General features: G+C 54.0%; 1 protein-coding gene across 1 annotated transcript; it reads right to left on the bottom strand.

Annotated features, from left to right (window-relative positions):
* Positions 1–277: 277 nt before the first annotated feature.
* Bri3bp (BRI3 binding protein) lies at positions 278–24,059 on the bottom strand. Its single transcript, XM_027921378.3, has 3 exons — positions 23,760–24,059; positions 12,350–12,452; positions 278–5,300 (listed from the first exon to the last, which is right to left on the bottom strand). The coding sequence occupies exons 1-3, from the start codon at positions 23,961–23,963 to the stop codon at positions 4,882–4,884; spliced, it is 726 nt and encodes a 241-aa protein (XP_027777179.2). The 5' UTR covers positions 23,964–24,059; the 3' UTR covers positions 278–4,881.
* Positions 24,060–25,530: the final 1,471 nt, after the last annotated feature.

Below are 25,530 nucleotides of genomic sequence, written 5' to 3' on the forward strand. Positions count from 1 at the left end.
GATGAACCCCATGAATGCTTGGATAATGTGCCAAAGTATATTTAAGAAGTTCAAGCCAGGCACAGTGGCACAGGCCTGGCACCCCAGTGACTTCAAAGGTTGAGGCACAAGGATCACAAGTTTGAGGCCAGCCTCAGCAACTCAGAAAGCCCCTAAACAACTTCATGAGACCCTGTCTCCAGATAAAAATAAAAAGGGCTGGGGACGTGGCTCAGTGGTTAGACGCCCCTGGGTTCCATCCCTGGTAGCAAAAAAATTAAAAAGTCCATACAACAAATTACAGTAAACATTTATTAAGATGTAATTTTCACAATATTTTAATTCTGTTCTGAAATCAATCTACAAATCTCTCCACATAACACCAAAGCCAGTGATTTAATAAATAAGAGGAATGTACAGATCACTTTGCAAAAAAAATAAAAAAGAAAAGAAAAAATAAGCCAGATAACATTTACATCTATAGATCAGTAGAACCCACCTCCCAGGGCACATGGAACTCACACGGGCCGGGCTCGCCTCCCGCCGCACAGACCAGACCACGCAGACTGTGCCAAACAAACTGAGCGCACAGAAAGCCGACCACCAGACAGCGCACCTCGAGTGTGCACCATGGCGGGCACCGCACAGTGGGGCTTCCAGCTGGGAAGAGAGAACTTGGCAAGGTCCTAGGCATGCACCCAACCATCACAGGAATCGATCTAGTCACAGGGACACAGGGACGACGCTGCGGAGAACTACAGTGAAACCTCAGGAGCTGCAGAGACGGCGGGGGGGGGGGGGGGGGGGGGGCGGCGTGCATGGCAACATCAAGTTTAACCCTTCTCTGTTTTACCTGGCAACCTATTTCCAACTGAACACTTAAATTCAAGGTTTTGTGTTCAGCCGACTGGGCAAACCACAAACCGGTTCTGTGCTACCCGAGAACTGGTTTGGGGCGTGGCCACCTATGGGAATGCAGGGTGCTGAGCGGCCCCAGGTACCAGGTCCTACTCCACGTTGACAATTTTAAGGGGACTGTGTTGGGTCCTGTAAAAAGCACACAATTCAGCTATTCACAAGCAAGGAGCAAGAAGTCCAAAAAGTCAAAGAGCCAAAAATAAAAGTTCCCCAGGATGATAATATGCCTTTTAAAAATCCACGGCCTGGCAAGTGAAAAGGGGTAGGGGGGCTCAACACTCAGGAGACTTTGGAGGTCCCTCTAATGCAAGATGGATGGCAAGAGCTGGCTTTGTGACTGGCAGACTCAAAACCCACCAGGAGAAACTATCAGTGTCTACCTGGAAGCCAGATGTCACTCATCAAGGCATCTTAAGAACTAGCAAGAAATGCACACAGTGCCACACGCCTGTAATCCCAGCAGCTCAGGAGGTGGAGGCAGGAAGATCACAAGTTCGAGGTCAGCCTCAGCAACACAGTGAGAACCTGAGCAACTTAGACCCTGTCTTGAAATGATAAATAAAAAGGGCTGGAATGTGGCTCAGTGGTAAATTGTCTCTGGGATAAATCCCCAGGTCCTAACAAACAAACATTTCAGGATGCCCCTGGCCACGAGGCACAGCCCTGTCCCCAGACGCTATGGAGAGTCATCTCCACGAGTCATTCCTAACCCCCTGCAGGCCCGCTGACCCCAGGACCAACGAGTGGCCGGAGCAGGTGTCACTGTCCCTGAAGAAGTTCTGCTATGGTTCTCCTGGCCTCTCACCCAATCCCCATGTTCTCAGTTCCCATCTGGTCACTTCCTGGCCAGCACCCAGGCCTGTCCCAGTTTCCCATCCCTCTGGTCGTGACCCATGTGGCCTAATGGGGACCCATATTAAAAATTTCCAATGGCAGCCACCTCCAGGTACTATCACCAACCACTGGTGTGGAGGAAGCCCTGGGCACCATCCACTAGGCCAGTTTTCAAGACGCCCCGTGGCTGTACTTCAATGCCAGAGACCACAGGGAGCCACGCACAAAGCAAGAGCTGGATAAGGCCACCAGGTGCTGGGCAGCGCTCTGGGCCAGGCTTCTGCACCCACAGCAGCTCCAGATGCCCCACCCAGGTGGCCACCCAGACCCAGTGCTCCAGAGATGGCCCCCTCTTCCTTTCCTGGGCTCCTTTCTGTCCTTGGTAAAGCGAGTACTTACTGTGATACTGAAGCTCTGGGAAATAAACACTGGTTAACTTTGAAATATTTAAAAAATTGACCCTTAATCATGACAGAGTCGTAGCAGTTGCCATCAAAACGGTTTTTTTTTTTTTTTAATATCACATTCAGTGAAGTGCTGCACTAATATATTCTACAGGCCTGACGGTATAAAAAGGTCTCTCCTCGAGGCTATGAGTTATGGTACAAAAATACATTTTTTCACATACAAAAGAGAGAAGAAAGAAAGAGATGTTGGGGGGAGGCCAGATACTCTACAAGGGTTAAGAATACACCCAAATAGCCAGGTGCAGTGGGCACGCCTGTGATCCCAGCCACTCCGGAGGTCACAACTTAGTGAGGCCCTGTCTGAGGTTAGTGAGGCTGGGGCTGTGGGTCAATAGCAGAACACCGCTGGGTTCAATCCTCAGTGCCAAAAAAAGGAATGTACTCAAACAAAGCAAAATTTATGCACTGAAAACTATTCAAAAATTTTCAGGCCTGGGCCTGGGCCTGGGGCAGGGTTGGGGCAGGGGTAGGGGGGGCAGGAGGGGTGGAGGGGGTAGGAGGGGCGGTGGGGCCTGGGGCTGGGCTGGGGCAGGGCTGGGCTCAGTGGTGAAGTGCTTACACAGCCAGGAGCAGGGCCCTGGGTTCCACCTCAGCACCAAAACCCAAGACAAACCTTAAACCTACCATCTCAGGGTTTCTATCAGAATTTCAAATAATGTTCTACCCTGAAATGATACTGGTTAATGATAGTTTCTTCATTAAAAACGAAGACATCTTTTACTTGAGTATATCAAACTATAAATGTGGCTTCAGAGCTGATACGTGGCCAAATTGAAGAAAACACTGTGTGCTTTCCACAGTGACTTTTGGCCTCGCCCCGCCAGCACCCAGAGGCACGCACCTTCCGACTGCCCAGGAGTTAAAAAGATGATGGCTCTAGAGCGGGAGGAATGTGGGCAAAGGTTGGGGTGGATGTCACACCTGGACCAGGGGACAGCTCAGGCATGATGACCTCAGGCAGAGGAGCCCCTGCAGGGCAGGACCCACCAGCACTGTGCACAGAACCGACCAAGGTGTGCAAAGCCATCTTTGGGTACCACAACCTGGCACAGCCAGACGCATGGCACAGCCAGACGCACGCAAGGAAACAGGCCTACGAGGGCCTCAGGCTGCATGTATAAGGGGACAGCTAAACAACAAAACTGGATGCCAATCAATACAGATTCGCCCAAGCCAGCCCCAGAACAGGGGTGGGTCCCAGGAAGCGAACCCAAAGCTGGAGTCTGAGTCGGGGACACCTTGGGGACAGACCTTCAGATGCACCCTCTGAAGCATCTGCCTCTGCCTCCCGGTACTTGAAAAGGAAAAGGGAGGGTCACTGATGCACAGCTCCGAGAGTCGGGCATACACAGTGCATTCCAGATGGCACCTGGGGCCTTGTGCTCAGAGCAGAGGCACCGCCACACAAGGCTGCGTGGGCCCAGGGAGGGGCACAATGTGCAGCTGCAACCCCACCTACTCCAGAGCCTCATCCCGCCAGGGCTCATCGCCTCGCCCGACAGGGTCCAGCAAAGGGCGAGTCCACCAGCCCCCATCCCGCGCCTCGCCTGGGATGCCCCAGCCGTCCACTTGCAGTGTTCCCCGCTGCCCCAGAGCCCACCCAAAGGATCCTGCACAGAAAGCAACCAACACGTGGGTTGTGAAGATTTCCAGAAAAACAATTCTGATCCCCTCCAGGGCCTGTTTCTCCTGAGAACGGGAGAAGCAGCAGCGGCAGGACCGGAAGACGGTGCAGTGGTACCAGCCATGGCCTTCACTTGTCCCCCAAGATCCCAAGTCACCTGGGCAAGATGGGCCAGGGGATAGACGCCCTCGGGGACAACGCCCTCGGGGACAGCTCTCCCACACAGGCCTCACCCGCAAGTGGCAAAGGCAGGCGGCTCCAGGCCCCTGCTCGGCCTGCAAGGCTCCACCAGGCGGCTTAGCGCCAAGTCCCAAATCCCTGAGCTTCTTGGCTCAGTCCGTGCATTCTCCTTCCAGAAATGCTGAGGTTAAATGCATTACGACACAGGGGCAGGAAGACCCGGGGCTCCCACGAATGATGGTTTCTTCATTTAGAAAATACGACTGACAGGACTGGCGGGGTTCCCAGGATCCAAGAAGTTGAGCTCCAGCCTCAAGCTCAACTGGCCCCGCTTAGAAGTGACAACACCCACCCACCAAGTCCACATCAGCCACCAGGACACACAATAAAGCTCACAGTCCTGCACCACAAAGAGAAAGCACAGACCTCACCCACCACCGGAACGTTGCAGAAACAAACACTGGCATTTAAACTCCTCTAAAAAGATCAAATTAGCATATTCTCCCCTTCAGTGTGAAGTTCTCATAAACTTGACTCAATCTGCCCTTGTTTAAAAACCTTACAAAAGATGTATTTAAATGCTTGAAAAAATTAACTTTATGTTCTATGCACAGATAAATTTCTCTTACTGTACAGCTAATAGGGTTATATCCTTTGTTTAAAAAATATTTTCTCTACTAATGACACATGGCGTGTAGTCTACGTAAGTGGTCTCGCATCCTTCTTGGACCGGGTCCTAGGTTGACACGCGGTTAGAGACACCTCACCAAGCGGCTCCTGCGCGCACGGTGTTTATTGAGACTGCTTGGGGGCTGCTGCTGCTACTCTTCTCCTCCTCTTCTGTCTTCTGGCCGGCGGACCCAGCCGGCCGGCTGACCTTCACTTGTCCTTGGAGCGGTCCAGGCTCTCCAGCACCCTGTTGAGGCGGATGTTGAGCAGTCTGACCTGGTTCTCCAGGTGCTCGAGCTTCTCCTCCACACTGGGGCCCGGGCTGCTGCGCCAGTAGAAGCCCATGGGCCCGGTCATGAAGTACACGGCCACCACAAGGCAGAGCGGCAGCACGGCGCTCTCGGGCTCGCCCTCGTACTTGTGCAGGATGTACACGCAGGACATGGAGAACAGGAGGACCCGCACCACCCAGAAGAAGCGGCCGAACACCAGGTGCAAGATGCTGAAGGTGAAGCCCAGGGTCAGGGACAAGAACCAGTAGGCCAGGAGGACGACGCCCACCAGCAGCAGGGCTCGCGCAGGGCTGTTGGCCACAGAGGCTGGGCTGAAGTACTGGGAGAGGCTGGAGACTGTGAACAGAGCACAGGACAGGCCAGTTAGTCCCCGGGCCAGGGCTTCAAAGGCGCCTGCGACACACCAAAGACCCGCGGTGAGTCACGCCCTGGCCTCAACACTAAGCCCTGTGGGAAGACACAGGAGAGCCCTCCTGGGACCTCCTGCAAGGTACAGGCCTAAACACCTCCCGGGGGCACGCAGCTCAGTGGTGCAGCACTTGCCTAGCGCGGACGAGGCCCTGGGTTCCATCCCTGTGCTGCAAAAAAAGAGAAAGAAAATGGCATTAAAATGCCTTAACACTGGGCAGAGCCTATTAGTCGTCCTTCAATTTCCACCCTAGGCTGGTGCACAGCTGCCTAAGATAGAGACTTCCCAGCCTTCTTTACAGCTCTGTAACTAAGTTTCTTGCCAAGAGGAGGTAAATGGAAACTTCAAGAAGTTTTCTACAAAAGGAGCAGACGGGTGCCCTTTACCACCTCCTCTCTCTACCTGATGGAATGGATTCAATGGCTAGAGCTGGAGAAGCCATCTTGGTCCCTGAAGAAAAGGAAGTTGCCTATGGAAGGGACAAAAAAATAGAAGATGTGGTGGCCTGAGGCGCAGCAGAGCCACCATACCTCCTGACCACCTATTTGTGAATGTCACGCACAAGATGGAAACACACCATCTTGGCTAGGCCACTGTGATTGAAGCCTCTGTTCCTCTGGGCCTGTGACTCACATGTGGGGTTCCTGTAGGAATGGGGTGGAGGCTGGGGCGGGGTCAGGGCAGGGCACTCGTCTAGGCTTGTCTGCCTGGGTGGGACCCTGGGTTCCATCCCCATGCAGGGGGTTGTGGAACGGAGAAATGGGAGCTCTGTGTGCCCGACTCAGATAGAAAGTTGAAAGAAGAGAGGAACATCCCTACTGAGACCGCCTTGGCCAAGCGGCCCTCCAGCGTGCCACCTCTGCCCGTCTCTCCACACTGACTACTTTTCCAGGCTGAATCATTTGGAAAATAGACGCACCGAATCCCACCACACATCTTTCTTTCTTTCTTTCTTTCTTTTAGAGAGAGAGAGGGAGAGGGAGGGAGGGGGAGAGAGAGAGGGAAAGAGAATTATTTTTTAATATTTATTTTTTAGTTTTCGGGGGACACAACATCTTTGTTTGTATGTGCTGCTGAGGATCGAACCTGGGCCGCATGCATGCCAGGCGAGCGCACTACCACTTGAGCCACATCCCCAGCCCCTACCACAACACATCTCTCAATACAGTCGTGGTCCTCCCCAAAGCCACAAAGCTGAGGTGACTCCAGGGTATGGCTCCGATTTCCCAGTTACCCAGGAACACATCTAGAGCTGCTTCCTCCCTGCCCCACAGGGCCACTACTCTGGCCCCCTCTAACCCAGGAGTGCCATGGTCGTGGCCCTTGGTCGTCTCTGCAGGCCAGTCTCCCCAGAGTTCTGCACTCTGGCGCCGCCTGCTACTGCACGGAGCAGCTGACCACGCCCACGGCAGTCCTCTCCAAGGCCTCTCCCCCACGGCAGCCACCCTGAGGCTCGAGGGGGCCTCAGAGCTCCAGGGAAAACAGGACACCACACCGCCAACCCTGCCCAGGACATGGACTCGGCAGGGCTGTGCCAGGTCTGCACTGGTCCAGGGTGAGGCTGCTGCTGCTGCCGATCTAAGGGTCACACCCTGGGGTCCTGCAGCTTAGGTGCAATAAGCTCCATGTGTCTGTGGGTGGGGGTGGAGTATGTGGGGACATGCTGGAGCAGCCATCAGGACCCTGAGCAAGAGTGAGCGAGGGCCTCAGACCCGGGGCCTCCGTCTCTGATGCCCCTGCAAACGATCAGATCACCGCCCAGCGCAAGGCTCAGGCCCAGAGCCCACTCCCATGAACAGAAGCCCAACTGAACATGGGGGCCACCAGGACTCCCTGAAAGCCACAGTCCTCCACAGGAGCCTTCCTGGGCACCGCCTGGCCCTCAACTGCACATGGCCTTGGCCCTGGAGCCAACCCTCACACCAAACCCCACGGAGGAGGAGTCTCCGCAACTCCGGAAGCCCCTGCCCGGCCCTCTGCCCTCAGCAGCAGACCTCAGGAACCTCTGCTCACGTGGCCACCCAGCACCACCCACCAGGAGAAACTAGAACTTGGTTAGCAACTTGTTGGTGACAGCTAAGCCTTGATGAAATTCACTCACTTCCTAGCAACGATGCGCCATTGCAGGTGCTGGGTTCATGTCTCCTCCACAGTCTGCACTGAAATCCAGACCCTGAGTATGACGGCCACAGGAAGTTCTAGAGGTGACTGACCACAATGGGGCTGACTCTTCCCTCATGGAAGAGTCCCCAGGAAGCTGTCCAACCCCGTCCACCACGCGAGGACACAGGGAGAAGACGCTATCCGTGACAAAAAGGCCTTCACCAGATACCAAATCTGCGGGTGCCCTGGCCTTGGATTTCCCAGCCTCCAGAACTGTGGGCATCAGGCTGTAGTCCCCCCAGCTTAGGGGACGTTCTCATCGCACCCATGATTAAGACGACAGGCAAACTCAGGCGCCTTGCAGAACCGACAGCAGAGAGCGGGGGCACTCTCCTGCACCCCCAGGTCTCCCCACAGCCGGCCTGTGGGAAGAGCCCAGCCCCTCACAGAAGGCCAGCCACGCAAGCCCAGCACCCATAGAAAGAGCAAACAAACAGGCAGGACCAAGGTGCACAGGATGTTTAGGCCCAAACGATCGATACAAAACAAATTACTCAAGTATGTGTTCAACCCAGAGGTGTCACTGGGAAAGGGAGCGATTCCTTGGAAGGGGCTCAAGGACCCTCCTGGCATCCCTCAGGGCTTACTTTGAGAACCATTGGACCAGACTACAGGTCCAAAGCCACATAACACGTGCCATGCTACCAAAAGACTACGGCAGGTGATCAGCAGATACAGACATCCGCAGAGGCTGGGTGTGGCTCAGTGGCACAAGCTTGCCTAGCATGCTCAAGGGCCTGATTCCATCCCCAGGACCCCCTGGTCACCTGCAGCCAACACGGCCACCCTACCCTCTACACCCCCGAGCTGCAGCAGGAACAATCATGTCAACCAAGGGATGCGCTCAGAGGCAACCTCTCAGGGACATGATGGTGCACACCTGTAATCCCAGCAGCTCAGGAGGTTGGGGCAGGAGGACCATGGGTTCAAAGCCAGCCTCAGCAACTTAGAGAAGCCTTAAGCAACTCCACGAGACCCTTTCTCTAAATAAAAAATAAAAAAAGGTTGGGAATGTGGCTCAATGGTTGAGTTTCCCCCAACCTCAATCCCCAGTACCAAAAACAACAACAACAAACCCTAAAAGAGGCCACCTCACTCCTAGCTCTTCCAACCACCGACAGAACACCAGGACCTGTGATCCAGCCAGAGCCCAGGGATACTGGACTGGCTTTCTAGAGCTGACACAACCAAGTGACAAACCCAGGGGCTTAAAGCAACTGACGCCAGTTCCCCATAGTTTGGAGGCCAAAGATCTGAGCTGATGCTCAGCGGGAGGGCAGGACCCCTCCTGGCTTCTGTGCTTGCTGGCAAGCATCGTGAGCTGCCCCCGCTGCGTCTCACATGGCTTTCCCCCGGGGTCTGCCCATCGTCTATGCCCCTCTCCCATGAGCTGTGCCCAGAGAGCCAATCCAGACCAGATTCCAAGACCTGGCTCGGGTCGAGCACCCTCATCCAAGATGCCTGGGACCAGAAGCGTTTTGGATCAGTTTTTTTCAGATTTTGGAACAGGTGCGCAGATTTCACCAAGCTGAGCACCCCTAGTCCATGTACCCTAGATCTAAAATGCTCCAAAACATAACACGATTTTAATGTTATATTGGTGATTAAAAGTTTCAGATCTCAGGGGCTGGGGTGTGGCTCAGTAGGCAAGTGTGTGCTTAGCACACAAGACACCTGGGTTCCACCCCAAGCCTTCAAAAGAGGGGGAAAAGAAAAAAGGTTCAGATTTCAAAACATGACTTTGAACTTTCTGTATGGGGTGCTCAGCCTGTACCTGAAAAATGTGTGATTTCTATGCTGATTACAAGTTGAGAAGGTGACATTCTGACTCTATTAATAAAAATACCTTCTCAAAACTAATTTCACCATTTTTTTTTTAATCCTTTACTAATCAGAACTTTCTTGCAGTGCTACGGATTGAACCCAGGGGTGCTTGACTTCTGAGCTGCACCCCAGCCCTTTTTATTTTTTAATTTGAGACAGGGTCTTGCTGAGTTGCTGAGCTGGCCTGGAACTTGTGATCCTCCTGCCTCAGCCTCCCGAGTTGCTAGGGTCATAGACATCCGCCACCACCTGGAAAACTCAATGCCGTGTTTGCTCCTTTTGGACTGCTCTGGGCCACCCCCCTGAAAAACTATGAAGGAAACCAGCCGAGGGTGCTCAGAAGCCCTTGGTCCAGCGCGTTCACCTCCGGCCCACAGTTTCCAGGGAGCATTCTGTGCACGGAGACCTTTTTGCCCCACGGCCTCCTAGGGCCTCCCAGTGCCCTGAGGTTTGTGAGTGGAGCAGAAAGGACAAAGCCGGAACTTGGGGAAGCCTCTGCAGGTGGCTGCTCTGGTGCTCGGCCATGGCCAGGGGCATGCTCCCACACTGTAGGTCTTACAGGTTCTTCTCCAGGGCTCCCTGACTGGGAGGGAAGGCCCAGAGGCTGACCTCCAGGCAGCATAGCGAGGACTCCTGCAGCATTGCATGCGATTGCTGCGTCTGGGGCTGTGTTGGCTCAGCCAGGCCCCAGGGGCTGAGAACTGCACGGCATCCTCAGGAGGCCCGTGCTGCCTGGCTCCCTGATGGAGCAGCGAGGCGGCCTCCTGGAGGCTGGGGACTGATGGCAGAGCGTGACCAGCGCACCCCCGAGCAGTGCCAGGGCTCTGTGAGCTCCCGGGTCTGAAATCAGAGCTGTGCTCCCTGTGCCCACCTGGTGACAGCTTGGGCTGCCTCACCCATCTCCTGTCCTGGATGTGTCTGCACCCAAACTTCCCACTTCTTATGGGACAACTGTCGAAACAGCGAGGGCCACGCGAATCCGAGGTGACCTTCCCAAAGCTTGCTCACATCTGTACAGACCTGTTCCCAAACAAGGGCCCACTCACACGTCCCAGGGACACAAGGCCACCCCCACAGGACTGACAGTCTTCCTGCCCTTAGTATAAACAGAAGGCCCCTCTGTGCCAGGCAGAGCCAGCAGGTGGGCAGGACACAGGCCAGGCTGAACACGCCCAGGGCAGCCCCCGGGGAACATCCGAGTTAGAGTTTGCATGTGGGGCATCCCTTGCTCCCGTCCCTGCAGCAAGGTCTAGAGGTGAAGTGATCATGAGCGCTGTGGGGTGATCAGTCCATCCTGGTGGGACAGCTGGGTGGGCAGGGACTTCGGTGGGAGGGCCGGGAGCTGGGCCACGGGGGTCCCCTGGACGGCTGCATCTTCCCCGAGCCCCTTCCCACCCTCCGCTTCCCGGCCACTGCAAGGTGAGCAGTGTTCCCACTGCCATTCCACCAGGTGTTCTGCCCCCCTGGGCCCACAGCTATGGAGTCAGCCCACCAGGGGCTGAACTCCTAAAACCAGGAGCCCAGAGTGAGCTTTCCCCTGTCAGCCGCTCCTGTCAGGTGTCTTGGTCACAGCAATGACAGCTAACTGGTGCGGCCTGCTTGCCTACTAGAAGCCCGGCCTTTGGTACGAGTGGGCAGTGTCCATGTGACCAGCCCCATACAGACCCGGGTGCTGACCGTCTAATGGGGCCACTGGAAGAGCACAGCTTACGCAGCCTCAGGTGCACAACCCACAACTGAGGGGTCAGTTTGTCCTGACTGAGTCAAGGGGGCTCCAGAAGCCAGCATTTGCTGGGCTCCCCGGGCAGCTTCTCTCTCTAGACGTGCTTGGTGTTCTTTGGCTCTAGTAGAACAAGCTGTGAGGATACTGCTAGGTGGAGTCCTGCAGCTCTCCTGGTGACCACCCACCCCGGAGGCGACCGCAGACTCCTGATGGAGTGAGAGGCCATAGCAGGGCCATGTGGCAGAGGTGGGAAGAGGGCCTGCCCAGGGACCCCCCAGATGGCCCACTGCCCAGGGCCTGCGTCCCCAGGATGGCCGGGAGCCGGCACCCCACAGGCGAGCTGGGAAGAGCTGGACAGAGGCTTCATGCTGACGCAGGGGACACCATGGGAGACCTCAAGTGGGAGAAGGGCATATGCTCTGGGCATAAAAGCCAGCATGTAGTAGGGCCGTGCCCAGGCCAGCTCCTGAAGCCGTTGGATGAACACTGAAGGCTTTGCCACCCACCCTGCCCTGGGGAGAGGGGGACAGTCACCCAGGAAGGAAGGCACAAGGGTGGGGCGGCCAGACACAGAGCCCCTCACCACCTTGCCCTGCCACCGGCCAACCCTAATACTGAAATCCTCGCCAGAGGGCAGCAAGGGCCGGAAGTGCCCCAGACCCTCCTCCTGGCTGAGAGTGACTGGCACTGCTCAGGTGAACCGCGCGGCACCTCGGCCCAGCAGGCCGTTGGCCACCCGCACTCCCGCTGGCTGCGGCAACACGGCCCTGCCCCTGCCCCGCAGCACAGGGCAAATCCAGGTGCTGTGGTGGTGCAGGAGCCTCCTGGGCCCAACTCCCAGCCATGACCTTGCCCCTGGACTCAACAACCCCAGCAGCTGCACCCCAGCAGGCCCGGGGGTCCCCACGACCCCTCAGGTGTCCTGATGATTCTGTGAGTGCCTGATTTTCCATGAAATCTCCCTCACTAAACAATTAGCTTTTTTTTTTTTTTTTTTTAATGGATCCCAGCAAACCAGGTCTCTATGATTTGCCTGGGAACTCCCCAGAGGGCATGACCCCCTCATGCCTCGTCCCATAGGGTGCCTGGGAGGTGAAGGTCTTGATGGTCACTCACATGCACAGCTGCTGAAATGAGAAGATTCACTAGCAACGTCGGTTCTCCGCCTTCATCTTTCCCACGCCGGGCTGACAACGCACTCAGGGTTGACACGGCACCACTGGGCCACATTAAGACAGCCCTCACCTGAGTGTCCCCCACACCTACCATCAAGTCCAAGGACATCCAGGAGCTCCATCCAGACTTTCCACAAGGTCTCCACGAACATGTCCACTCCCAGCACGAACCTCTCAGTCAGCCGGGTCAAAAACTGCAGAAACAAGAAAATGGTCTCTATGAAGTTGGCCATGGCACCACCATCGTCCTAATCTGGTCAAGAAGTGAGTGCTGAGCTCAGGAGATGACACCTCCACAGGAGGGTGAGCCACCCAGATGGAATGAGAGTGGTTGAGAAGCCCGGGGAAGAACTTGAACTTGGCGTGAGTGGACAGCAGGTCAACTGCTGAGCAGGATCTGGCAACACGCAGCTTCTCCCTTCCAAGGCCAAGAGGCATTTCTAGGGGATGAGGCCTCAAAGCAGCAGCACTGTGACTGCCATTGCTCTAGCAGTCCTGCTTACTCTTGGCCAGGTCTCTGCTCCTTTGCCTGGTTTTTCACTTCTAAAGAGTGGGAGTTTCTGGGGCTGGGGTGGTGGCTCAGCAGAAGAGTGCTCGCCTAGCACGTGTGAGAGGCCCTGGGTTTGATCCTTAGCACCACATAAAAATCAATAAATAAAATGAAGGTGTTGTGTCCATCTACAACTAAAAATACATAAAATGAGAGTTTCTGTCCCAAACCTAGTTCACCTGGAGGTTGGCCCTCCGAGGGAGTAACTCTGACATCAAGAGGACAGATTCTTTAAACTCCAGCATGACAGCTTCCTGGGAGCAATCCTCCCACCTCAGCCTCCCAAGTAGCTGGGATTACAGGCACCAGCGGGCACAAGGTGTGGCTTAACTACAGTAGTTCTCGAAAGACTAGGAGAGAGGGGTGGGGTTAGATCATCAGCCAGGAGAGCACAACCTTCGGTCAAGTGAGCTTGGCCTCACTTGGGCAGCCACGGGATACCTTACAGATTTCTATGTCCCCGGGCTTCAGGGCTCCAGCTGCCAGGTGAGGACTAGCACCCACCTCGCCTGGTTGTGGCGAGCACAGGGTCAATGGTCAGAACTCCCGCTAACACCCAACATTCCAACAGAAGCCCTGACCCCAAAATGTCCTGTGAGGCCGTCCATCTCTCAGCCTTGAGAGACGGCCCAGCTTCTCAGCACACAGCACTGTTAAGTGATGCTTGACACACAGTAAACGTCAACCAAGATTGTCCACTCTAAAAAAGAAACTGTCTAGCGGTAAGCACCTGGCCGTCTGTCCCAGGACCACATGGACGCCCACCAACAGCAGATGAACAGTGTCCCACATCTGACGATGGGTTACCCCAGGGCCGGGAGGAAGGAATGAAGCACTGACTCACACCACATGGGGGACCCTCAAGAAGTCACACCAAAGCAGCAGGCACAAGGCCACACGCAGTAAGACTGTCCGCGCACCAGGAACCTAGAACAGGCAGATCCAGAGGCTGGACACGGCTGCCAGGGGCTGTGGGGAGAGAGCTGAAACTCAAGAGGGCCTGAACCCAGCTCCGACTTTCCCATCATCCCCATGAGCAGCACCCATTCCCCTCCACCCAACCTAGGCGGCCCTACTCTGCTGTCCTGTGCAGGACTGCCCTGCCCTGCCCACTGCACACGAGTGTCCCCACAGCAGCGCTTCCTGCAGGCCGACCTGTCACTAGAGACCATGTGGCAGGCTCACCCTCGCAGCAGCAAAGCCCATAGCAAAGCCCACAGCACAGCCGAGGGGCACCCTTCCCTCGGGGTGCCAGACAGTGCTTCACCCACAGGGGACCACAACGGGCCATGCTGGGCCATCTGCAGCGATTCTGACGACTCATTCAAATGGGGGGGAACAAGAGGCTTTTGTGAGGAAAGGTGGCAGACCCCTCGGTGTCACTAAGTGTCCCAGCAGCAGGCACCATGGGGACAAAGGGCATTGCTGCTCACACCACTGAGCCTGCTGGCCTCAGTTTTCCCAGCTGGAAAACGGGCCGGGAGGATCCAACACAGGACCTGCCAAGGCCCCAGCCTGGGGCCTGGTGCTCAGCAAGAGCCGGGAGGTGGCCTCTATCAGACCCCGCCTTGGAGAACACCTCCGGTGCAACCCGAGCCTGCCACAGGTGCTGAACCTGAGGAGCAGGTGGGTCCAAGCAGCACCTGGCAGGGCAGGAAGGCGCGTCCAGGGGAGGACTTTCCCAGGGCGAGAAGCGCCCACCTCCCCTGCGGCAGGGTGGGCGAGAAGACGGACCTGGTGGAGGCCCACCTGGCACTGGGGGGCCCTGTCCCTTCCGCAGGGCTGGCCTGGCTGCTCCCTGGAGGCACCTGGTCTGGATGAGGACAGGTGTGCCAGGGGAGTGAAAAGCCCTCCGCCGTGCCCCCAATTCAGGCATTGAGCCCCTAACTCCAGGGCCACAGGTGTGGCCTCAAAAGGTGACTCTTTGGAGTCGGGGTCCCTTTATAGAGACGATTAAGGTTAAACTAAGGCATTGGTGTGGCCCGAGTCTGGCAGGACTGGTGTCCTTGTAAAGACATGAGGACAAAGGGACAGCCATGCGATCCAGAGAAGATGGTGTGGGGCCCAGGAGGACCCAGCTCCCCGCCACCTCAGTTCCAGCTTCCAACCTGGGGACACGCATCTCTGCTCTCCAGCCTCCCGGTGGGCAGCTCCGGGCGTGGTACCCAGGCAGACAGACTCCAGGGCTGGGGCCTCAGGAAGCCCCGGGTCTGGAAGCAGATCCATCAGAGACCCAAAGGGCCAAACTGAGCCCAGCCCCTAGCTCTGCTGGCCCAGGGGACAGGTTAAAGGAGAGGGAAGGCATGTGGGCAGGGCACCAGCTTCGGAGCCTGGCGCAGCACACCTGCTACCAACCAGACCAGACTCTCAGCCAAACAAAACAGTATTACAGCCAAGCGGAGGGCAGTAATCCCAGCCACCCGGGAGGGAGGCTGAGGCAGGAGGATCGAAAGCTCAAGACCAAAAACAAGGCTGGAGGTGCACCCAGTGGCAGAGCCCTTGCCGGGCACATGGGGCGGGGGCTGGGTCCAACCCCAGCACCACAAATTCAAAAAGATTTAAGGGGGCTGGGGCTGGGGCTCAGCAGTAGAGCACTCGCCCAGCAAGTGGGAGGCACTGGGTTCGATCCTCAGCACCACAAAAAAAATAAATAAAATAAAGGTATAGTGTCCATCTACAACTAAAACACATTAAGCACAAAGACTTAAAGACCATATCGTTCACATACACAAAGATTTTGTTTGCATTCTAATTCAAAGACTTTGTAAAAACCCTGTACTTCAGGGAAATCAGAAATGGATTTGGGGCTGGGGATGCGGCTCAAGCGGTAGCGCGCTCGCCTGGCATGCATGCGGCCCGGGTTCGATCCTCAGCACCACATACAAACAAAGATGTTGTGTCCGCCAAAAACTGAAAAATAAATATTAAAAATTAAAAAATATATATATAAAAAAGAAATGGATTTGGGTTAGGCAACAGGAACAGTTCTGAGCTGTGACAATAGTATCAGGGAAACGAATTTTACAAAAATTCACTGAAGACACAGATGGAAATACTTAAGATGACCTCGTCACTGTGTCTTGTGCTCTCTTTAAAATACTATTCCAGGCCCCCCCCCCCCACAAAAAAAAACCACCACAGGGGCTCTAACAGCAACAGAGCACTTGCCACCCTGGTGGTGCGAGGTCTTGGGTTCGGTCCATAGTACTGCAAAAAAAAAAAAAAAATTTAAGCAGAGGCTGGATGTCCCCAGAGTGGCAGGAAGGGCGGGGGATGGTGCCCAGGTACACGCTGCTCTCCTCCCTACCTTTGCCTATGCTGGACAATTATCAAAACAAAAAGTTGAAACAAGGGTCAGGGGTGTGAACTCCGAGGCCCCCACCAAGGGAGGGCCAAGGCCACTCGCACCCAGGCTCCTCAGCCCCCTCTGGCGCAGGAAGAGCAAGGCCACGCAGATAGTGGCCTTCCCATCCCATCTCCCTCCACCCCAGCACACGCAAACTGGCCCAGGGGAAAACCAGGTCAAGTGTCCCCTGGAGCGAGCCAGAGAGGGGTGAGATTCTCTGAGTGAGAGGTTTCCCAGGCATCTGAGGACTCACCCACAGAGGCCTGGGACTCCAGAGCCCAGGAGGCTGAGCCAGGAGGAGGGCAGCTTAGCAAGGCCCTAAGCAACTTAGCGAGACCCTGTCTCACAATAAAATAAAATAGCTGGAGGGCTGGGATTGAGTGGCAGAGCGCTTGTGAGACACTGGGTTCAAGTCTCAGCACCACATAAAAATAAAATAAGTAAAATAAAGGTCCATCAAAAACTTTAAAAAAAGGAGCTGAGGTTGTAGTTCAGTGGTAGCACGCTTGCCTAGCATGTGTGACACACTGGGTTCGATTCTCAGCACCATATACAAATAAATAAAATAAAGGTCCATCAAAAACCTAAAAAATATTAAAAAATTTTTTCAAAAAAAAAAGGGTTTGGGACATGGCTCAGTGTAACAAGACCCTGTACTGAGTTGGGGGGGGGGGGGCGGTGGTGGCAGGAAGGAAAGATGGTGAGATAAACATAAATGGAGGGACATACATGTAGAACAGGAATGGCAGAGAAAGGGTGGTATAAGCTGAGGGGCTGCCCTGCCTCAACCAAGTGACCCAGACCCACACTAACAGGCAGAGGAGGGGCACAAATGGACACTGTGTGCCCTGAGAGGCTATAGATACACCCTCTGTAGAACTCTCGCCATAGACGTTGGCCCCAAGCCTGACCCCAACGAGGCAATTCAGTTTGACTTCTTTTTTGCACAGGGGATTGAGTCCAGAGGTGCCTGACCACTGAGCCCCTGGGATTACAGGCATGCACCCCAGTGCCCAGCCAGGCTGACATTTCCAGAGGCAGCCAGTCTGTCCAAACCACAGCGGCCCTCCCCTACCAGGATGGCTAGGATCCAAAGGCAGACAGTCGCAAGTGTCGACAAGAACTTGGACGGAGCCTCCTAGGTGGCTGGTGGGAGTGCAAACAGAAGGTCACCTGGGAGCCGGCAACGGCACTCCTATGTGAACATCCTAGGACCCTGGAAACACGCCACCCAAAAATACTGCACGTGAACGATCATGGCATCATCAGCGACACAATAAATGACAACCCAGTGTGTCCACCGGTGGATGGATAGATGCACTGCCACAGCAGGAAGGAGGGTCTGACCCGTGCCAGGCATGAAGCTGAAGCCACCAAGAGTGAAAGACGCCGTTACACCGTTAGAAGGACCACGTACACGCCCCTGCCTGCGTCGGATGCAGAACCCACAGACAGCAAATGGGGGGGGGGGCGCCAGGGACGTGAGGAGTGACTATGAAGGGCAGGGGGATCTTCTGGGGCAATGTCTGCATCAAGCTATAACACACTAAGAACCACCAAATTTTCAGTGAATTAACTGAAATTAACTGCTCTATAAAGCTACAGTCCTCCAATGCGTACAACTGGTCTGTGGTTTTCAAAAATGTCAATGTCCTAAAGCCCCTCCTGCAAAGCAGACACCCTTAGACCAAGGTTAGACCAAGAGGCATGAAAGCCAAATGCAATAGCAGTCCTTGGGGTGAGAAGTGGGGTTGGACTCGGGGCGCTTAACCGCTGAGCCACGTCCCAGCAGAGAGACAGGCTCTGGCCAAGTTGCTTAAATTGCCGAGGCTGGCTTTGAACTTGCAAGTGGTGACCTTGGAGGAGCTCCAAGGGACTTCCAGGGGATGGAACAACCAATTATATATTTTTTTAGTTGTTGATGGCCTCCCCAATTGCTGGGATTACAGGCGTGTGCCGTGGCACCCAGCTCACTTAGATTTTCTGTTTTTTAAAGTTACAAAGGAATTTGAATATGGACTGTATTTTTTAAATTATTCTGATACTAAATGGAAGTTCCTGGGTGGCGCAGCAGCACCGCGGCTCCGCAGGAGAAAGCACGGAGGTTCTCCAGGTTACTCCAAATGGCTTAGCCAAAACTAAAGCTTAAAGAGAAAAAAGAGAAACAGGTTTGGGGGAAATGAGAAGTGGCGAGTCCTGGTGAGGAGTTCACAGCGGTTCTTGCTCTGTTCTTTCAACATTTCAGTATTTTTAAATCTTCCCCCCAAATAGAGGCAGCGCTACCTTGAGTGTGGCGTCTTCCTAGGTGCACACAGGACAACTCGCCACCCCCAGGACATGGGCCCTGTCAATCAACCTCCACAGACCCAGCTCTGGGTGGGAGGAAGAGGACTGCAAAGTGTCAAGCCACTATGGTCAACATGCTTTCTTGCAAAGAGCAAAAAATACCTCTTTACAAACCAACAAACAAAAAAAGACCAAATGCTCAACAGAGAAATGGCACAGAAGGCAAAGGAGGTGCCCAGGAAAAAAAGCACCAAGGGCCTATGAGGGCCAGGCCGTCTTTCCTGGGCACGACAAAACTCAAGTTTAATGGCACAGTTCACTGAGGAGGTCTGGAAGGAGTCCCTGTGTGTTTAGAGGACAACTTAAGTCACTTCTCTCCATGCTGAAAACAAAAGTGGGTTGGGACTGCCCTTGAAGGACAGGAGCAGGTAAAACTAACTTGGGTCAGTAGTGACCTTGGAGGAGCTCCAAGGGACTTCCAGGGAATGGAACAACCAATTATATATTTTTTTAGTTGTTGATGGGTCTTTATTTTATTCATTTATTTATATGCGATGCTGAGAATTGAACCCAGTGCCTCACACATGCCAGGCAAGCGCTCTACGTAGCACTGAGGCCCAGTCCCAGCACCTTATATTTTAATTCAAAGTTTAAAAAAATGCACAGAGCCTTTGATTCGACAGTCCCATTTCTACCAGTTTACCAATGACCTTGCCTTTGTGCCCGCAGGAGAGCAGGTAGAGACAGACCCTCACTGGGGTCCCTCTGGAGCGTCCCACTAGGGTGGGTTCAATCATGGCACATCTTCAAAATGACTTGGTATCTACAGTTCTTCAAAGAGAACAGAGCTAAGCTTTCTGTGCTGACAAGGTCTGGTCTTCAAAACGTTTGTATTAAACAAAACATGGAAAGCAGCATTCACAGCGCCACCAACAAAACTCAGTGATAGGGAGGATGAGCCCTACCTAGCCTCTGACGGCCCCTAGGAAAGCAGGCAGGAGAGGGGGTGAGGCCAGGAGACACATTTTTAAAATCCTCAATTATTTGAAATTATACTCCATGCAACTACGGCCAAGGAGCCGGGGGAAGAAAGCAGTTTCTCAGGTCGGCACGCAGAATGCTCCCCCCCATCAGTCCAGGTAGGCTCTCCACCTGTGCTCCAGAGATCCAGACAGACTGCACACTGAACCACCTTTGAGCCTTGCCCGTGTCCAGTCCTGTCCCATCCCGTCCCGTCCCGTCCCAGCCCAGCCCAGCCCAGCCCAGCCCAGCCCTGCCCAGGCGTCTACCCACACAGAACCTGTGCTCCTTCCTCCCAACCTGCCAGCGGGACACCTACACCCCCACCACCTTCCCTGGGCTCATTCCTCAAGCTCTTGAACACCTTTCAGGTACCAGGGAGTCTAGTTCATCTGACCCGAGACCTGCAGGACCGGGCTGGCTCTCCTTGGTCACCCTGCCCTGCCCATGCCAAGCCTGTTCTGCAGCAGAGCCTGGGCTCTTGCTGTCCCTCTGCCGGGGACACTCTTCCCCTGCCTGCTCCCTCTCATTCAAGGCCAGCCCCATTTCAGTTACTTTCAATTCTGCAGAGGTCGTGAGCTGGCCACTGACAGGGTGCCAACACGACTCCGCTGGATTGTGGGCAACAGAGTCACCCTCTTAGGCCGCAGCCTCCTCATCTGTGACAGAAACAACAACAGATCCTCTCTCAGGGCAGCGTCAGGCATGCTGAGCCTAAGCAAAGGTCACCCTCAATACCACGACAGCCATTTTACTTCCTTGTGGCTGCCACCCGACAAAAGTCCCCCAAGAAGGATTATTTGGTCTGGCTTGTGCTCTGCATAGGTAGATGCTGTGCTTTTCAAAACTGCAGTAAAATACATCTAACTGGAAATTAATATGTCTAACTATAAAATAATATACCAATCTGTAAGATCATACATCTAACTATAAATTCACCATTTTAAGCTTTTTTTTTTCTTTTGCTTCTAGGGATGGAATGCAGGGCTCTCTAACACTGAGCTACGAGCCTAGCCCCCCTCTATTTATTTATAGTTGTAGATGGACACAACACTTGTATTTTTATTTTTTTTTATGCGTTGCGGAGGCTTGAACCCAGCGCCTCACATATGCCAGACAAGTGCTCCACCACTGAGCCCCAGCCCCAGCCCCCTTTATACATATTACTTTGAGAAAGGGTCTCACAGGCCTGCACCCCCTCGCCACACGGTTCATTTTAACATGTACAATTCAGAGGTACTAAGCATACCCAGTATGTGGCAGAGGCCACCACTATCTATTCCCGACTTTCATCACCAGAGGTGACCCCAGTCCCCTACCCCAGACCCATGCATGACTAGTCACCTTTGTCTCTCTGGAGCTTCCTGTTCTGAATGGTTCATATGAACAATACCAGGGGCCACGGGGCCCTGCCTGTCCCTCTGGCTTCTGCTGGCTTCTGTGACTGCTTCCGAGGCCCCTCCATCCCTTCCTATGGCGAAGCCACATCCCGCTACATGGCCAGGCCACGTTCTGTCCACCCCAACTCAGCAGAGAGATATTTGGGATATTTCCACTTTCTGGTTATTATGAAAAGTGCTACACACACTGGGTTTTGATAACTGTCATTTATTTACTTACGTACTTGGATGCTGGGGATTGCACCCTGTGTATGGTATTTGCTCTAACATGGGGTTACACCCCCAGCCCTTAATCATTTTTGAAAGAATGAAGGAACATCCATCTACTCAAACTTCCACCTACTGCAGCACACACCACCTCCTACCAGACAAATCCTTTTCATATGCAAATATTCCCTCCCATTGATCTAGCAATTATCCAGTGCCAGGTACTGTGACAACCTAACCTGTCACTTTCAACATTCCAATTTACCTCCTCTGCACAAATGAGAAACAGGTAAAGCAACTGGTCCAAGGTCACAGAGCTGGCAAGAGGCAGAGGCTGACATCCAAACCTAGGCCTGTTGAATAGCAAGGCCCGTGATGCCAACGGGGGTGGGTTTATTTCAGACTAGTCCTAGATTAGAATGTGTGGTGTTTCTCTAAACAGCCTCCAACTTCACAACCCACAAGGCAGGTCTGGTTCTAAATAGTATGCCCAGGCACCCTGAAAACTACAGCTGCTAGCGGACCCAGTTTTGCTTTCATTAAAATTAACAAAACAATCTCTCCGGCACCTGGCTGGTCTGGGCTATACACATGTGCAGAATAAGTCAGGTCAGCTACCTGTTGAGGTGGCACACACAGGGGACAGGGAAGGGTCAAGACAGGAGAAGGTGGGAGTGGGGAGGGTAGCTGGGCTTCATGCCCACTTTTTTCTGGGTCCAAGTCCCAGCTCTCTCATGCCCAATTCCAGTCTGTAAAATGAAAAGAGAACCTCACTCATTGAGCTGTTCAAGAATTAAATGAGATGCAGCTCAGTGGTGGAGCATGTGCTTAACAAGGGCCTGGGTTCAGTCTCCAGCACCAAAAATAAGGACTTAAATGACTTCCTCTGTGAAAGCATTTGGCAATTGTCAGGCACCGAAGTGCACACCTGTAATTCCAACAGCAACTACAGAGGCTGAGACAAGAGGTTCACAAGTTAAAGACCAGCCTCACCAACTTAGTGAGACACTGTATCAAAATACAAAATAAAAAGGGCCAGGGATGTAGCTCAGTGGTTAAGTGTCCCTGAGTTGCTGGGATGTAGCTCAGTGGTTAAGTGTCCCTGAGTTGCTGGTACATTAAAACAAAACAAAAAAGGTACTTGGCAACTTTTAAGCAGATTTTCAAAGCCTTTAACAGACTTTGTTAGTATGCTCATCATCTCTAATGAAGATAAAACCCTGGTTACCCCAGAAGCTCCAACCACCAGATTCTCAGTCAAAATAAACTAGTTTTATTGATACCCCACAGGCAGAAACTCTTCAATATTCTGGATTTCAAGCTGACCTTAAGAGTCTTCATAAAAGTGTCAAGTGAGACATGGGGTTCCCTGGGGTTACCCTGCACAAAAGGCAGACTTCTTTTTGACCTAACACAAATGGCTGCTGTCTTCAAAATGGCTGAGCCACACTCCTGCCCAGGTTTGCACTGGGGTATTCAGCCACACCTCTTCCTCTCTACTGGACACCTAGAGTTCTCTCCCCCAGATGGCTGGTCCTACAGTAGGGAGTCACTGGGCCACAATCTCTGCAAAAGGCGTCCACACAGCCAGATAACAAGGAGGGCAGCTGCTGGTCTTCCTCATAAACTAACCTTTAATTTCAAGGAATAAGAATGGTGAGCCTGTTGGGCTTCCACTCCATCTCAAGGACCAACTTTGTTTTCTTTTTGAAGCCATGAAGTTTCTCCAGCAGGCCTACAAAAAATGTTGATTTGCGCCCTGATGAGGAAATGCCAAGAGCTGATATCAGCTTAGGGGCAATTCTGGGCCAGCAAAGTACCAGCTATTCATAATCACAACCTCTTAATGAAGGGGTGTCACTGCTCTCCCCATTTAACAGGTAAAGAAACGGAGGCTCAAGTAACTGAAGCCACAGCAGGGCTCCGAGCTACTCGGGAGGATCCCAAGTCCAAGGCTAGCCTGAGCAACTTAGACCCTATCTAAAAATGTCTGAAAATGCTGACGGGCTCGGGATGTATGTAGCTCGCTGATAGAGCACCCCTTGATTTCATTCCCGATACAATAAAAAATAAAAGTGAAGCCACTTAACACCAGCTTGAACTCAAACTTCTCTCTACTCCTGAAATCAGGGGGGGCCACGAGCAAAGGCATCGTCCACCCACAGCTGTTTCCGTCGACTTCTCCTTTCTGAGCCCTCGCCGGCGAGCTCCGGCCTAGATGGGGCACTTGTCCCACCCAGCCCGAGGGCCGCGTGGACGCCCCCTTGGCACCCAGGCCCCGGTCAGCTCCAAAGCAAACCCGGGGCCCGAGGAAGGGCCCGCAGCCGGCAGGTGCGGCCGCGCGGCTCCCTCCCTCTGCCCCGGTCACGGCAGCTCGGCGGGGCGCGGCGGCGGCGCCTGGCTCACAGGGGCCCATTCAAACGCGGAGAATGAATGGGCGCGCGCGGGCGGCGTCAGCGCAGCCCCGCGAGGCCCGCCGCGCTGCCTCGGCCAGGTCCACAGAGCCGCGGGAGCGGGGAGGCCCGAGGCCCGGCCCCGGCCCCGGCCCCGCGCGCTGCGGGCCGGAGACTGCCCGCCTTGCCCTCCCGGGCCCGGCCCGCAGGCCACCGAGGCCGCTCGGCCCAGGCCGGCCCTGGGCGCCAGGTGCGCGGCCGCCCGGCAAGGTGACCGCGGGCGCGGCCCCGGCGCCCACCTTCTGAGCGGCGCGCACGTTGTCCTCGCCGAACAGGCTGCTGACGCTCTGCGAGAAGGTGTTGACCGTGCGGCGGTAGCTGTTCTTCTCGGCGCCGCCGCGGCCCCGCGCCCCCCGCGCGCCCGTGGCCAGCAGCCCGAGCAGCAGCAGCAGCAGCAGGAGCCCGGCCCGGGCCTGGGGCCCGCCCGAGGCGCACGAACCCATGCTCGTCCGGCGAGTGCGGGTCGTGCAGCAGCGTGAGGTGGCCGCGGTCTCCGGCCGGGACCGCGTTGGCGCGCGCACCGCGCCTCTGCCGCCGCCACCGCCGCAGCCGTGCACCTGCCCCGCCCCGCGCAGGCCCGGCCCCGCCCACCATGCGGCCCCGCCCACCCTTCCGCCCCGCCTTCCGTCCTAGAAGGGCCTGCGCGGTCCGCAGGGCCCTTCCTATTCTTTGGGAGGGAAAAAAAATGTTTCTAACTTTACTGCATGAAGCAACCCATGTCTGCAAAACTTGCGACAGCCCAATAATGTAACGGCTCCAATTCATTGGAGAACACAAACAACATATGTATATGTCTCCCTGCATTTTTTTAATTTTTTTAAATATTTATTTTTGTTTCTTTTTTATTTACTTATTTTTGTTTATTTTTTATTTACTTATATGTGGTGCTGAGGATTGAACTCAGTGTCTCACAAGTGCTAGGCAAGCGCTCTACCACTGAGCCACAACCCCACCCCTCTCCCTGCGTTTTCTATCATGGTACCCAAACACTGACCCCTGGGAGCATCAGTTCATTCAATCCTCCTGCCCTTACGGGATGAACTGCATTCAGAGTCACGAAATAGTGGAGAAGGGAAGGTTCTCTATAGAAAAGTGCAACCCAACAGACTACATCTGTGTGCGCTATACTGGGAAGGACGCATCAAGCAGAAAGTAAAAACAAAACAAACACCCCCACTTAATGTAATTCAGGACTCCAATCAAGAAGATTTCCTCAAATCTCAGCAAAGCTTCAGGAGTGGTGTTCAAGCCAGTCTGTACATGGTGCTATTTCTATTCCTCATGGGATCATTTTTCCAGAACTCTTTGAAAAAAAGAAAAAAACAACTAAAACATTTTTTAACACTTTTTGTATTTTTTTTCCTTAAGAGCTGTTTGAGGTTGTTGAGGTTTGAAACGCTGACTGTTTTTTGCAGGGGTTTCCACCAATTTGGAAGGCATTGAAGCTTGCACCTTTTCATGTACAGCATTGAAATTGTACTGTTACCGCTGTTGACCCGTGACGAGTCCTTGCTTCCCCAGTGTTGAAGAATAACACCAGAGAAGCACGCCAAGGCAAGGTCAGAGTAGAAATTAGAAGTTTATTAAAGGACAGCAGAAAAGACTTCTCCCGGAGGAAGAAGGGGACCCAAGAGGTGGAATCCGTGGAAGTGCAGTTGTCTCCCCTTTTTATAGTTCTTTCAGTGATGGAATGTAGGTTGGAAGGCCCCAGGGATGGGACACAGGTGGGCCAAAGAAGTAATCTGGGCAGGAAGGACTTCATTAACACTTCTTTGGGATGGGCTATCTCCAAATCTGTTGGGGGCTGTTTCCTGGGCTCCATTAACATTCCTTTGGGATGGACTTTGGGCCTAGGGCTTTTCTCAGGACTTCATTCACATTCCATGAGTTGTCCTGTGTTTCCGGAGTCTGTTCTCAGCATGGCCTCCATTTTAGATTTCACTCAATATTAGACCCGATTTACCTAACTACACTGACTACCTAATTTTAAATCTGGCTTCAGTACCTCTG

Source organism: Marmota flaviventris, chromosome 1, assembly GCF_047511675.1.
Source record: "Marmota flaviventris isolate mMarFla1 chromosome 1, mMarFla1.hap1, whole genome shotgun sequence".
Classification (NCBI taxonomy): Eukaryota; Metazoa; Chordata; class Mammalia; order Rodentia; family Sciuridae; genus Marmota; species Marmota flaviventris.